A 13,535-nucleotide genomic window follows, 5' to 3' on the forward strand; every position below is an offset into this window, starting at 1 on the left:
AGAAAATCATAAGAAATCCACAATGAAACTTCTAGGATTAATAAGTAGTGCAACAAGCTTGCAGGATACAAGATCAACATATAAAAATCAATCACATTTCTGTATACTAACAATGAACATGTGAAAACCAAAATTCAAAGCACAATACCATTTACAATTGCTCCAAAGAAAATGAAATACTTAGATAGAAATGTAACAGAACGTGTAGAGGATCTGTGTCCAGAAAATTTTTAAATGTTGATTAATTAAATCAAAGAAGACCTAAATAAATGCAGAGATATACTGGATTTCTGGATTGGAAGAATCAACATACTAAAAATGTCAGCTGTCACCAAATTATCAATAGGATTAATGCAGTTACTATAAAATCTCAGAAAGAATATTTTGTCAACATAGATAAGGTTATCCTAAAATTTATATTGAAATGTGCAGGACTAGAATAGCTACAACAGTTTTGAAAAAGAAGGATAGGCCAGGCTACCTGTGAGGCTGAGGCAGGAGAATCACTTGAACTCGGGAGGTGGAGGTTGCAATGAGCCAAGATCACGCCATTGCACTCCAGCCCGGGCAACAACAGTGAAACTCCGTCTCAAAAAAGAAAAAAAAAAAAATAGAAAAGAAAAAAAGGAAAAGAAGGGTAAAGGAGAGGAATCACTCTACCAATGTTAAGGATTACTATTTAGCTGTAGTAATCAAAACAGGGTGGTATTGGTGGAGACAGACACATGGAACACTGGAACGAAACAGGGAACCTAGAAGCAGACCCACACAAATATGCCCAACTGATTTTTGACAAAGGCATAAAAACAATTTAATGGAGGAAAGAGTATCTTTTCAACAAATGAACACATGATACTAGAGATAGCCTAGGTGTGCTCATGTGTGCATGCATACACACACACCCCACTAAGTCTCACACCTTATACAAAAATTAACTCAAAGTAGATCACAGACTTACATGTGAAACTAAAATTTTTAGGAAAACACGCAGGAGAAAACCTTAGAGATTTATGGGTAGGCAGAGTTCTTTGACTTGACATCAAAAGCATGATGAATAAAAAGGAAAAGGTGATAAACTGAACTTCATCAAATTAAGAACCTTTCATCTGTGAAAGACCCTGTAAGAGAATAAAAAGACAAGCCACGGACTGGGAGAAAAGATTCGCAAACCACATATCTAAGAAAAAACTTGTATTTAGAATATATAAAGCATCATCAAAATTCGACAGTAAAAAACAAAACAAAACAATCCAATTAGAAGATAGGCAAAAGACATGAACAGACATTTCAACAAAAAGGAGATACAGATAGCAAATCAGCATGTGAAAAGATGTTCAGCATCACATGCCATTAGAGAAATACAAATTAAAACCACAATGAAGCCGAGCGCAGTGGCTCCTGCCTGTAATCCCAGCACTTTCAGGGGCTGAGGCGGGGGGGTCCCTTGAGGCCAGGAGTTTGTGACCAGCCTGGCCAACATGGTGAAACTCTGTCTCTACTAAAAATGCAAAAATTAACTGGGCGTAGAGGCAACATGCCTGTAATTTCAGCTACTGGGGAGGCTGAGGCAGGAGAATCACTTGAACCCGGGAGGCAGAGGTTGTGGTGAGCCAAGATCATGTCATTGCACTCCAGCCTGGGAGACAGAGTGAAACCCTGTCCAAAACACACACACACACACACACACACACACACACACACACACACACACACTGAGAGCTCACTGCACACCTACCAGCAACACTAAAATAAAATAAAATAAAATATAGTGGTTTGACAAACATTCTTTTCTTTTCTCATATGCAATACATGGTATGAAGTTCACCCTGGTCCCAGGTAAATGTTGCCAAAGCCATCATGGGCTTTGGCACAGTCATGGGCTATGTGCACAGTCGCAAAGGTTTGAGAGGTTTCTGATTAGAGAAGGAACTTAGACCCTTGGAAGGGATCTTGGTGGGTGCAGTTCCTTGGTCTCACTCACCTCCCTTGCAGTGCAGCAAATCATTTCACTCACAGGCCTGAGTGGTTTTAGAACATCCTTGTAGAAAATAATATGTTACTCCCTTGGGTCTTTTTTCTTGGCCAGCAAAACTGAAAACCATGAAAGTAATAACACAGACCTACAGGCTTAGGGGGCCATAGAGGGCTCTAGAAGAAAAAAAAAAGTAAGTAAAAAAGAGATTTGGGGTCTTAAAGTTTCACTGAAGAGGCAAGGATATAACACCAAATTTTCCTAAGTTTATCTGAAAATTGTAATCCCTGTGAACCGTTAAGCTGTACTGACATTAAAAAAAAAAAAAACACTATTGACTTGCAGGTTGGCACAAATAGTCTAGTCTGGTCCATACTTGCAAATGAACTTTGTTTCATTTCTTGTTGCTTTGCACTAGTATTTATTTTGAAGAGAAGATTGAATGATAGGGGAAGCAATATTTAAGGCAATTCTGAGTTATATGTAACTTGACACTGTGAACCAAGAATCATAAAAATGTCTACATCAGGCCAGGTGTGGTGACTCATGCCTGTAATTCCACTTTGGGAGGCCAAGGTGGGAGGATCACTTGAGGCCAGGAGTTTGAGATCAGCTTGGGCAACATAGCGAGACCCCATCTCTACAAAAAAATTTTAAAAATTAGTCAGGTGTGATGGTGCTTGCATATACTCCCAGCTGCTGGGGAGGCTGAGGCACAGGAGAATCTCTTGAGCCCATGAGTTTGAGGTTACAGTGAGCTATGATCACGTACTGCACTTCATTGTGGGTGACAGAATGAGACCTTATCTCCTAAAAAAAGAAAAAGAAAAAGAAAAAGAAAAAAAAATCTATATTGTAATGTTAAAATTGACTTTAGGGGAACCTAACCTACCAAATTAATTTAGAATGTGAAAGATGCCATAAAAACATTATTCATCTATTCATTGCTAAGTTATTGGTAGGAATAAAAATTTGGAAGCAATTTGATGACCTATAATAAGAATAAATTATTAAATTCTTATTTAATAAACTATTGCGTACATTTGCATATGATTATGAAGATTATGCAAAAACATAGAAAATCCTTAAAATGTCATGTGTTAAGAGATTACACCACCCAAATGGAAAAGATGGAAAGGAAATATATCAAATGTTAACAGCTGTGTTTGGGTAATAGGATGATTAGTTGTTTTTTTCTTCCTTTTCTCTCATGATTATTTTAATCAGTTTCCAATTTTATAAATTGGAAAATCAATTTAAAGCACCCAACTGAAAAAGACAAAAACTTAAAGCCAGAAAGAATGAAGTGGGGTTACTTTGAAGTTAGCTGTTGTGCGCATAGCTTCATGAGGCATTTCAGAGCGGACAAAATCTCAAAACAGTTATTGCAATTTGTTAGGCGATTGCATTTATTCTGAGAGTGATTGGAGTGGTTGGAAAAACAGTAGAATAATAGCACGAGAAACTAGACCCTCCCACCCCCAGCTGCCAGTAATTCAACCTAGGGCTTTAAGAACCAATTTCTGTCCATTCAAAGTGCGCTTGGCCCTGGAGACTGCCTCCCCCAGGCCATTGTGATGGTGATGGCCTGGTCCCCTCAACAGCTCCCGGAGGACCAGGCACTTACTGGCAGAGCCCGGGCAGCTGTCTGGCGTGGTGTTGCGGGTCGTCGGAGACTCGCAGCCTGTGCAACGATGACCTGGAGGTGAACAGTCCCCTTTCTCATACCTACTCCCCAGAGGCAACAGCCCCCTCATTAGGGTACAGTTTCTAATCCAAACAACCATTAATCTTTCTCAGGGTTAAAAGGCCAGGAAAGCAATTTTTGCGCGTTCGCGCTATTTTGATACTGTACTTGTCTGTATTTTACAAGAGCAGACTTACTTCACTGACCACTTGAAAACACCCCACAGCTGTGTCCACAGCTACTCGAACAATGCCATAGAGAGGGACAGGAGTGCAAAACGAGCCAGCTATTTATTGTGGCACTCAACAATAAATAGAAACATGACCTATTTGGAACAAATCAGTATTCTGTATCAAAAAATAAATTAGGGATATGCATGTATTTTAAGTGAAAATGCCACCGTATTATGATAGTTTTATGAACATAGTATTTTCCAAACTCTTGAATACCATTCTATTAAATGTCCTTGCCTTGGTAGGTATTTTAATCCACATAAACGGAGCTGCGACTCTTAAGAATTTTTCTTAAAGGACATCTATAGAAAAATAGGATACAGAATCAGAAAAAATACACTTAATTATTGTCTCTGAAACATGAAATGTTTGATTTACAGAAATTGGCCTAATCTAGCTTATCCTCTTTTAATAGCTAGTAAGTCACAAAACTCACCTTTTCCATAATCTCTAATTGTAAGGGCCAGAATGATGGGTATCCAGATAAAAACACCAAGTCTTCCTAAATCTGTTTCTTCATGCTTGACCTTTAAATTCTTCCTCTACAGAGTCATCATCAATATGAATACCAAACACTCCTCTTGGTGAGTCACATTCAGACGTCTGGCTACTGTTAGCAAAGGCATTGAACATTTGAGAGAGATGGGGGGAGAATGCATATTTGTATCTCAAATTATTTTACATCGAATTTTCCCAATTCAAAAATCTCACATTAAGGACCAGGTAATACATAAAACCTAGTCATAGCATTTTCTTTCTTTCTTTTCTTTTCTTTTTTTTTTTTTTTTTTGAGACAGAGTTTTGCTCTGTTGCCTAGGATAGAGTGCAGTGATGTGGTCTCAGCTCACTGCAACCTTCACCCTCCAGTTTCAAGTGATTCTCATGCCTCAGCCTCCTGAGTAGCTAGGACTACAGGCATGCACCACTACGCCCAGCTAATTTTTGTATTTTTTGTAGATATGGTGTTTCACCATGCCATGTTGCCCAGGCTGGTCTCAAAACTCCTGGACTCAAGCAATCCTCCTGCCTCAGCCTCCACTGTGCCCGGCCTCATAGCATTTTCAAGCTGGAAGAGGCCTTAGCTGAATGAACTAAGACTCAGACAAAACTGAAACAAAATCCAGGGCCCTTGAACCCTAGCCTAATGCTCTTCTAATAATGTCATATCACATTGCCTAATATATTGTAAGTGTTCTCAAACTTACCTAGACTGCTTCTGAGGTGGGGGTGGTGAGGGAAAAATATATGTGTGTGTGTATACATATAAGATTTTGCCATGCTAAATATATTTTGAGACTCTCATTAACAACTTTTACTAAAGTTTCCTGAAGGATCTCAGATTGGCAGAGTTTAGCTGTTCTCTGCCTCATTCATGCCCAGCTTCTGCCCTCATCTCCAGGATTCTCCTGAAGAGCTAGAAGAAATTTTAGCTAGCTATGATCTGCAAGGTGTAGCTGAAATTCTACTGGCACCATCTTAAGCCTACGTTTGGGGCACTTGGTATAAAAAAATTTGAATGTTCTGTAGAAATTAAAATTACACCTTAATAATACAATTTCTAAGTAAAAAATGTACACATATATAGCTAGTTATACAACATATATTTATGCATACAAAATTACTGGAATAACATATACAAAATTTTTACATAGCTATCTTTTGGATGGTGCAGTATGAACAATGATTTTCTTTTGTGTTTATCTTTGTATTAACAGTTTTTGGTACTGAATATATTTTATGTTTGTAGTTAGAGAAAACCCCCAATAAACGTTATTTTAAAATCTCAACAAAATAAAGACCTTTATGGAGATCAAGTGGCCTAGGCAAGTTGAATGGCACAGTAATGCTTTTCTCATCTGTTTGAAAAAAATCCTGAAGTAATTATATTACTCATTTATAAGATTAAAATTTTAATTCAATTTAAAATGTGAGTAAATCTGCAAGTACTCTGAGATCTATACTGCCAAAGCTTGGGCAAGAAAACCTCAGTGGGTTAACTTTTGAAAGGAAAAATGAGCTGTCCAGGTTTCTGTAGCCTGGGAATAAAAGGGAGGAAGAGTATCACACTAGTTGGATTCTACCTGCATGCTGTAATCTGTAACCTACAAAACTGCTTCTTTTTGAATTAATGTATTCAGGGCACCAGAAACATTTTTCCAGAGGGAATAACCATGTAGGATGTTAGTTTTTGCTTTTTGTTTTTGTTTTTGTTGTTTTTTTTTTTTTAAAACAAAACAAAACAAAAAAACCAACTTATTCACCAGAGGATTGGTCTCTAATATTTTACCCCTGTGGATTTGTTTTTACCTTTTAAATATGTTACTAGTATTTTTATAAAATAAAACGAATCTGACCTAAAACATTAAAATGACATTTTTCTTTCCTTTCCCTTCTCTTTTATAAATGTTAGAAAAGTAATATATGCTTGTTGTAACAAATCCAAACAATACAGAAGTTTATAAAATAAAAAATGAGGCTGGGAGTGGTGGCTCATGCCTGTAATCCCAGGACTTCGGGAGGCCAAGGCAAGAGGATCACTGGAGCTCAGGAGTTTGAGACCAGCCTGGGCAACATGGCGACACCCCGTGTCTACAAAAAAAATACAAAAATAAATAAATAAATAAGTCAGGCATGGTGGTGCATGCCTGTAGTCCCGGCTACTCAGCAGGTTGAGGTGGGAGAATCACCTGAGCCCAGGAAGTGGAGGCTGCAGCGAGTCATGATTGTACCACTGCACTCCAGCCTGGGCAATAGGAGTGAGACCCTGTCTCAAAAAATAAATAAATAGTTACTCAGGAAGCTGAGGCAGGAGAATCACTTGAACCCAGGAGGTGGAGGTTGCAGTGAGCCGAGAACGTACCACTGTACTCCAGCCTGGGAGACAGGGCAAGACTCCATTTCAAAAAAATAAATAAAAATAAATGAATAAATAAATAAATAAAATGAAGTGAACATTTTCTCTTAGTTCTCCACACCCCAAATTCCATTTCTCCAGTAATAACTTTTAAATTTTGATGTGTATCTTTCTTTTGTATGTATATGTAGATATATGTTTATGTATAATTGAAAAAGTAAAAATCAGATCATACTAATTATAATTATTTGGTAGCTTGCTTTCTGCCAACTTCCCAGTATATTATGGACACATTTCCAAGAGATTTACTTCATCTTCATTAACAGTACCATAGTATTCCACTGTCTAGTATACTATAAGTGATCTATATACCAATAATGAATACTTAAGGTTGTTTCAAATCTTTTATTATTAGAAAAGTGCTGCCAGAAACATCCTTGCCATGCTTCTGTATGTACTGGTGCTAGTGTTTCTATCAGATAAATTTTTAGACATGAAGTGAATTACTAGGCATAGGAAATATAATTTACATTTTTGATAGATACTGAGTTTTTGCTCATTTGCTACATGAAGCAGAGGCAGAGTATTCTGTGTGGGGTTTGGGACAGGAACACTGACCCCTGAAGTCGAGCCTGGGGGTCTAACATAGTGGTCATTTGTCCAGCCTGTTTTATGGAAGGAACTGGACTCTGAGCTTTGGGGAATTTCCTGCAAGATAAATGTATATCCCACCTATACTGGTAACAGGTAAGTTATGCGCAAAGATGAAAAGACAAAGCCCTAGCTAGATCAGCTCTTGCTCTCAGCACTACAATGGCCAGCGGTAATTCTTTCAGTTAAAATGACAATTAATACAGTTTCATTGAAGCTTCAAACAGAGCAGCCAGATCCTCTTCTGACTGGGGACGGGGTGCAAGCTTGGTGACCCTTTCCTGAAACAGTAAATGAAAGAAGTTACCCAGGGCTTTGAAAAGGCAGTTTGTAAAAGCTACAAAGTTATGGAAATTAACTTGGTCATAAGAATCAATGACTTGATAAACGCCATATCTTTAAAAACGGTATTTCTTGTATACTTCATATGAGTTGATCCCCATCTCAGAGGTTTATCACATCATACCTCTTTCCCCACAGAGCTTTCGAAAGCCACTGCCCCTTGCCTTACGCCCCGGCAACAGCCTTCTGCCGAAACCAACCTTGGGGAAAACACCCTTATCATGACAAAACTAGGTCAGTCAAACACCTCTGCCAGGTTCTCTGTACACACAGAGCTCTGAGAGAGAACTGGGTCGTCCCCGACGTCTAAGACCATGTATTTTGCAACTTGGACTTAAGGCATATTCAAAAGGACTTCAGTAGAACATTAATGTTCATGCTATGTGCAACAAGTGACTCCGTTTTTTTCTATTAACTAAGGTTTTATCTCTACGTTCCCAAGCAAATCCAGTGATTTGTTAATTTCTCCAATGATTATTGAGTCAATTCAGCGAAGACATCCAGCACATCCTACTTCTATTTATACTCTGGTCAGTAGCTTCTCGGGGACAGGGGCTAAAATGTACAGCGATGACTCCCCTGGCACCTGCATGAAACTGAGGAATGTCCATTTTGAGGTTCCATTTTCATGGGTCTCTGGGCATGTTTTCTATTGCTGGCATGTGTTTGGGAGTGTAGCTAGTGGAAGGGAAGCTTGTGAGGCCAGGGGCTCAGCTGTGTGCACTGCTCTCTGCCCTGCGCCTACCGGAGGGCTTTACATAGTAAGTAGATGCTTAACAGTTATCTGCTGAATTAGTGAAGATGGTGGGGAGGGGGATACTGGAGTCTCAAAGTTCACATATACAAGATAGAACTCTGACTCTCCCACCCCACCGCTCCTACCATTTTCTCATCTCAGAAATGACACCCAGTAGCTCAGGCAAAACCCAGGAGCCAGACTTGATTCCCCTTTCCCTTGCTCTGCAAGTTCAACTCATCAGCAAGAGTGTCAGTCCTACTTCCAAAATGAAGCCCCAGTCAGAGCGCTTCTCACCTCCTGTGGTACCACAACCGGAATCCAGGGCACTGCTATCACTCGCCTGTCCAGCTTGAGAAGCTTCCTAAAAGGTCTGTTTCCACTTTTGCTCCATTCTTGCCCCCCAGAGGTCATTCTCCCCACAGCAGCCAAAGTGATTTTTTTCCAGTATAAACTGAATCCTACCATTCCTGTTGTTTAATGCTCGCAGATAAATGCCCGTGGCAATTACAACAAAACCATGGCCTCTAAGGCTACCCCGATCTGGCTCTGTTTCCTGCCCCAGCTCTAACACCTCACTTAGTCCCACCATCCCTTTTAAGTTCCTTGAATATGCTAACGTTGACCCTGCCTCAGGGCCCTTCCCCTCTGCCTAGAAAGCATTGGCCTATCATCATGCACCTTCCCAACACCCTGGCTGGAGATCTCTCCACACTTTCCCCGTGAGATCACTCTCTATCTCCTTATGCACGTTTTCCTTCGTACACTAATCATTATCTGAAATGATTTCATTTATATCTTATTTATAGATGTTCACTGTCTCCCCTCACTAGAAGGTAAGCTTCACAAAGGAGAAAAGGGACTTTATTTTCCTTCTTTTAGTATACTGTACAATGCATGGTATACGGTAGGGACTCAGTCAGTATTTGTCTGGTAAAAGGAAAGAAAAGAAGGATGGATGTATTAAAAAAATTCGCTCAAAATGCATCAAAAACCTAAATGTAAGAGTTAGAACCCTAAAACTCTTAGAAGAATAATTAGGGAAAAATCTTCAGGAATATTGGCTTTGGCAATGATTTCTTGGATGTAACACCAGAAGCACAGGGAGTCCAGTGCGGTGGTCCCAGCACTTTGGGAGGCCGAGGCAGGCGGATCACTTGAGGTCAGGAGTTCGAGACCAGCCTGGCCAACATGGTGAAACCCTGTCTCTACCAAAAATACAAAAAAAAAAAAAAAAAAAAAAAAAATTCAGCTGGGTGTGGTGGTGGGCAGCTATAATCCCACCTACTCAGGAGGCTGAGGCAGGAGAATTGCTTGAGCCTGGGAGGTGGAGGTTGCAGTGAGCCGAGATTGTGCCACTGCACTCCAGCCTGGCCAACAGAGCAAGACTCTGTCTCTAAAAGAAAAAAAAGAAAAAGCAAAGGGAATAAAGAAAAAAAAAAAAACAGATAAACTAGGCTGAATAAAAACTTAAAACTTTTGTGCATCAAAGGACATGGTCAAGAGAGTGAGAAGACAACAAAATTAAAAAAATTGCAAATCATATATCTGATAAGGGATTAATATTCAGGATATAAAAATTATTCTGGTTGAGCACAGTGGCTCACACCTGTAATCCCAGCACTTTGGGAGGCCGAGGTGGGTGGATCATAAGGTCAAGAGATTGAGACCATCCTGGCCAACACAGTGAAACCCCGTCTCTACTAAAAATACAAAAATTAGCCGGGTGTGGTGGTGCACGCCTGTAGTCCCAGCTACTCAGGAGGCTAAGGCAGGAGAACTGCTTGAACCCAGGGGGCGGAGGTTGCAGTGAGCCAAGATTGCACCACTGCACTCCAGCCTGATGACAGAGCAAGAATCCGTCTCAAAAAAAGAAAAAAATTATTCTTGCAACTCACCAACAAAAAACCTCAAACAGCTCAATTCAAAAATGGGCATAGGACTTGATTAGTTATTTCTCCAAAGAATATATATATATACATAGCCAATAAGCACATGAAAAGATGCTCACCATCCTTAGTCATTTGGGAAATGCAAATCAAAACAATAAGATACCACTTCACACCATTAGAATGGCTATTACACACACACAAAAGAAAAATAACAAGTGTTGTTGAGGATGTGAAGAAACTGAAGCCCTGGTGCACTGTTAATGGAAATGTAAAATGGTGCAGCCACTATAGAAAACAGTTTAGCAGTTCCTCAGAAAGTTAAACATAGAGTTACTATATGATACAACAATTCTACTCCTAGGTATATACCCCAAAGAATTGAAAGCAGGGACTCAAATAGATACTTGTACACCAATATTCATCGCAGCATTATTCATAATAGTCAAAAGGTGGAAACAACCCAAGTGTCTATCAATAGGTAAATGCATAACCAAAATGTAGTATACCCATACAATGGAACATTATTCAGCTATAAAAAAGGAATAAAATTCTGACACACGCTACAGCGTGGATGAACACTAAAGGCACTGTGCTTGGTGAAATAAGCCAGTCACAAAAGGACAAATATTGTATGATTTCACTTACATGAGGTACCTAGGATAGGCAACTTCATAGAGACAGAAAGTAGGACAGAGGTTCCCAGGGGCTGTGAGAAGGGGAGAACGGGGAATTCGTGTTTAACAGACATACCACTTGTTTGGCATGACTAAAAAAAGAGTTCTGAAAATGGATAGTGGTGATGGTTGCACAACATTGTGCATGTATTTAATGGCATGGCATTGTACACTTAAAAATGGTTAAAATGGTAAATTTTATGTTATACATATTTTATCACAATTTAAAAGATAAGTTAAAGAAGGAAGAAAGGATAGAGGGACAGATGAGAGAGGGGTGAGGGACAATGCCTATGAGTATGGGTGAGGTAAAGACAAAGTTTCACATCCCAGCAGATTTTTAAGAGACCCTAAGGAATTTTGGAAATCCATAGCAAGGCAGAGGGTCTCATTATGTATGTGTTTGTGCAGGGTCAAGAACTGAAGTTCAGTGTTTGCTGTAACTGCAGATGATGGCAAGTTACGTTGTTCATAATGGGAGAGAGTCTTGTCTGATGAGCTCAAAGGCCCTTGACATGATCCTGTTTATCTTTGGTGGAGCAGTGCAGGACTCTTAGAAGTATTTGAAGCCAAGCTGAGTTTCTGTTTCGCGTTTCTGGCCCCCAGTGATTGGTTAAACAGGACAAGGACATAAAGTTTGTGATATGTCCCTATACATATCACCTCTGCCATATAAAAGCTAAACTCTCTCAGAATTAAGATATGTTAAGCAATGATGTGCTATTATTTATAGGCATGTAAGTGTGAAGGACAACTCATTAACATGGGAACAAAATAAATTCAGACATCTACTTTTAGCACATTCATGAAATAACAACATTTCAGCTGGCCTGTCTACCAGGGAGTGGAAGTGCTCATTTGGGTAGACAGCGCTCCTCAGTAATGAAATGTTTTGATTTGAAATGTAAATGTTTCTTTCCAGGGGTTTCAGAAATCCAGCTTGGAAGATTAATATATTCTTGCCTGCTCCCCTTGCAGCCTGGCTATGGCAGTTGAAAGCCTCTGTACACAGGGCTGCTATTAGCTGCCACCAGTATGGGCTGTGTTTGGTCAAGAATACTGGCCTGGTTGTTCCTTCCAGAGAAAACCAATCCTTCACTGCTGAACACAAAAGAACCTTCATCAAATGTCAACTACATTGAATAACCTTTCTGGTGACGTTCTTTGGAGGAGCCAGTATATTCTTCTCACTACCTTAAATCCTGGAGATATTAATAAGTGAAGATTGGTCTATTGCATGTGTAAAATTCTGAAGTGGCCACAGCATTCCTGTAAAACAGTCACTGCCATCAAACAAACAAACAAAATTCCATAGTAGTTATTCATCTGCAAAATGGACAAGCTTATTTCTAAGATTCCTACCAAAGTCTTATCAATCTGTGAATATACACATATCTCAATCACGTAGACTCCAAATGAACCTAGGGTTAGTTTAATTAAAATTAACTATATTTCTCTGAACCATGAAAACATGATCAGAGGAAAAAAGGCAGCAGATGCCTTGGGGTGCTTTATGAATACAGCCTGAGGAAAATCTGGCTTCCTACTTTAAGTCAGAACTTATATCCAAAAGATTCCATTTACCTCCCATTTTTGTAAAACTAAGAAATTGGTTTTGTCCAATTAAGGTTTTGCTATCTGTGATTTCCCAGTATTGCATGTACACTGAGGCATTCAGAATGATATCTAATTAACTTGCTATTTTAGTGTTAATTTAGTGCTATTTTAATGGTCTCAAATGTTAAGCTGGATCTGCTGCTACGTGGAATAGCTTTTGAAAGTGACAGTCTGGGCTGGTTGTGGTGGCTCACGCCTGTAATCCCAGCACTTTGGGAGGCTGAGGTGGGCGGATCACCTGAGGTCAGGAGTTTGAGACCAGCCTGGCCAACATGGCGAAACCTTGTCTCTACTAAAAATACAAAACTTAGCTGGGCATGGTGGTGTGTGCCTGTAATACCAGCTACTCGGGAGGCTGAGGCAGGAGAATCACTTGAACCTGGCAGGCAGAGGTTGCAGTGAGCCAAGATTGCACCACTGCCCTCCTGCCTGGGCAATGAGAGTGAAACTCTGTCTCAAAAACAAAAAACAAAACAAACAAAAGAAAGTGACAGTCTGACCACAGTAGAATTAGAAGAGTAAACACCTGTCAGTGTGTACTGATGGCCAGCAATCAAATGGCCAAGGGTATCAGACAGTTTCATCTGAAAATCATGGATAGCATTCTTAGAGGTGGACCCACACATTTTCCTGAACACTTTCCTGGGCTAAACAAACAAAACCTTTTGGAGGGCCCCTTGCAGGGTGGACAGTGTCACTGGGACCATGCCATAAAGCCAGAAGCTACATTAAAATTGCAGTGAATGCCAGGCACTGTGGCTCATATCTATAACCCTAGGACTTTGGGAAGCCAAGGCAGGAGGATTGCTTGAGCTCAGGAATTCAAGACCAGCCTGGGTAACACAGTGAGACCTATTGTGTACAAAAAAGTTAAAAA

The 13,535-nt window shown here is 39.8% G+C and overlaps 1 protein-coding gene across 3 annotated transcripts in view; it reads right to left on the minus strand.

Annotated features, from left to right (window-relative positions):
- Window positions 1–7,137: 7,137 nt before the first annotated feature.
- The window catches only part of ADHFE1 (alcohol dehydrogenase iron containing 1), a 36,502-nt gene continuing 30,104 nt past the window's right edge, over window positions 7,138–13,535 (minus strand). For all 3 annotated transcript variants that reach the window (XM_004047111.5, XM_019032409.4, XM_063709241.1), the window contains one exon: window positions 7,138–7,678. In XM_004047111.5, the coding sequence (XP_004047159.1) occupies window positions 7,595–7,678 (84 nt within the window). In that variant the 3' untranslated portion in view covers window positions 7,138–7,594. The remainder of the gene's footprint in view (window positions 7,679–13,535) is intronic.

Source organism: Gorilla gorilla, chromosome 7, assembly GCF_029281585.2.
Source record: "Gorilla gorilla gorilla isolate KB3781 chromosome 7, NHGRI_mGorGor1-v2.1_pri, whole genome shotgun sequence".
NCBI lineage: Eukaryota > Metazoa > Chordata > Mammalia > Primates > Hominidae > Gorilla > Gorilla gorilla.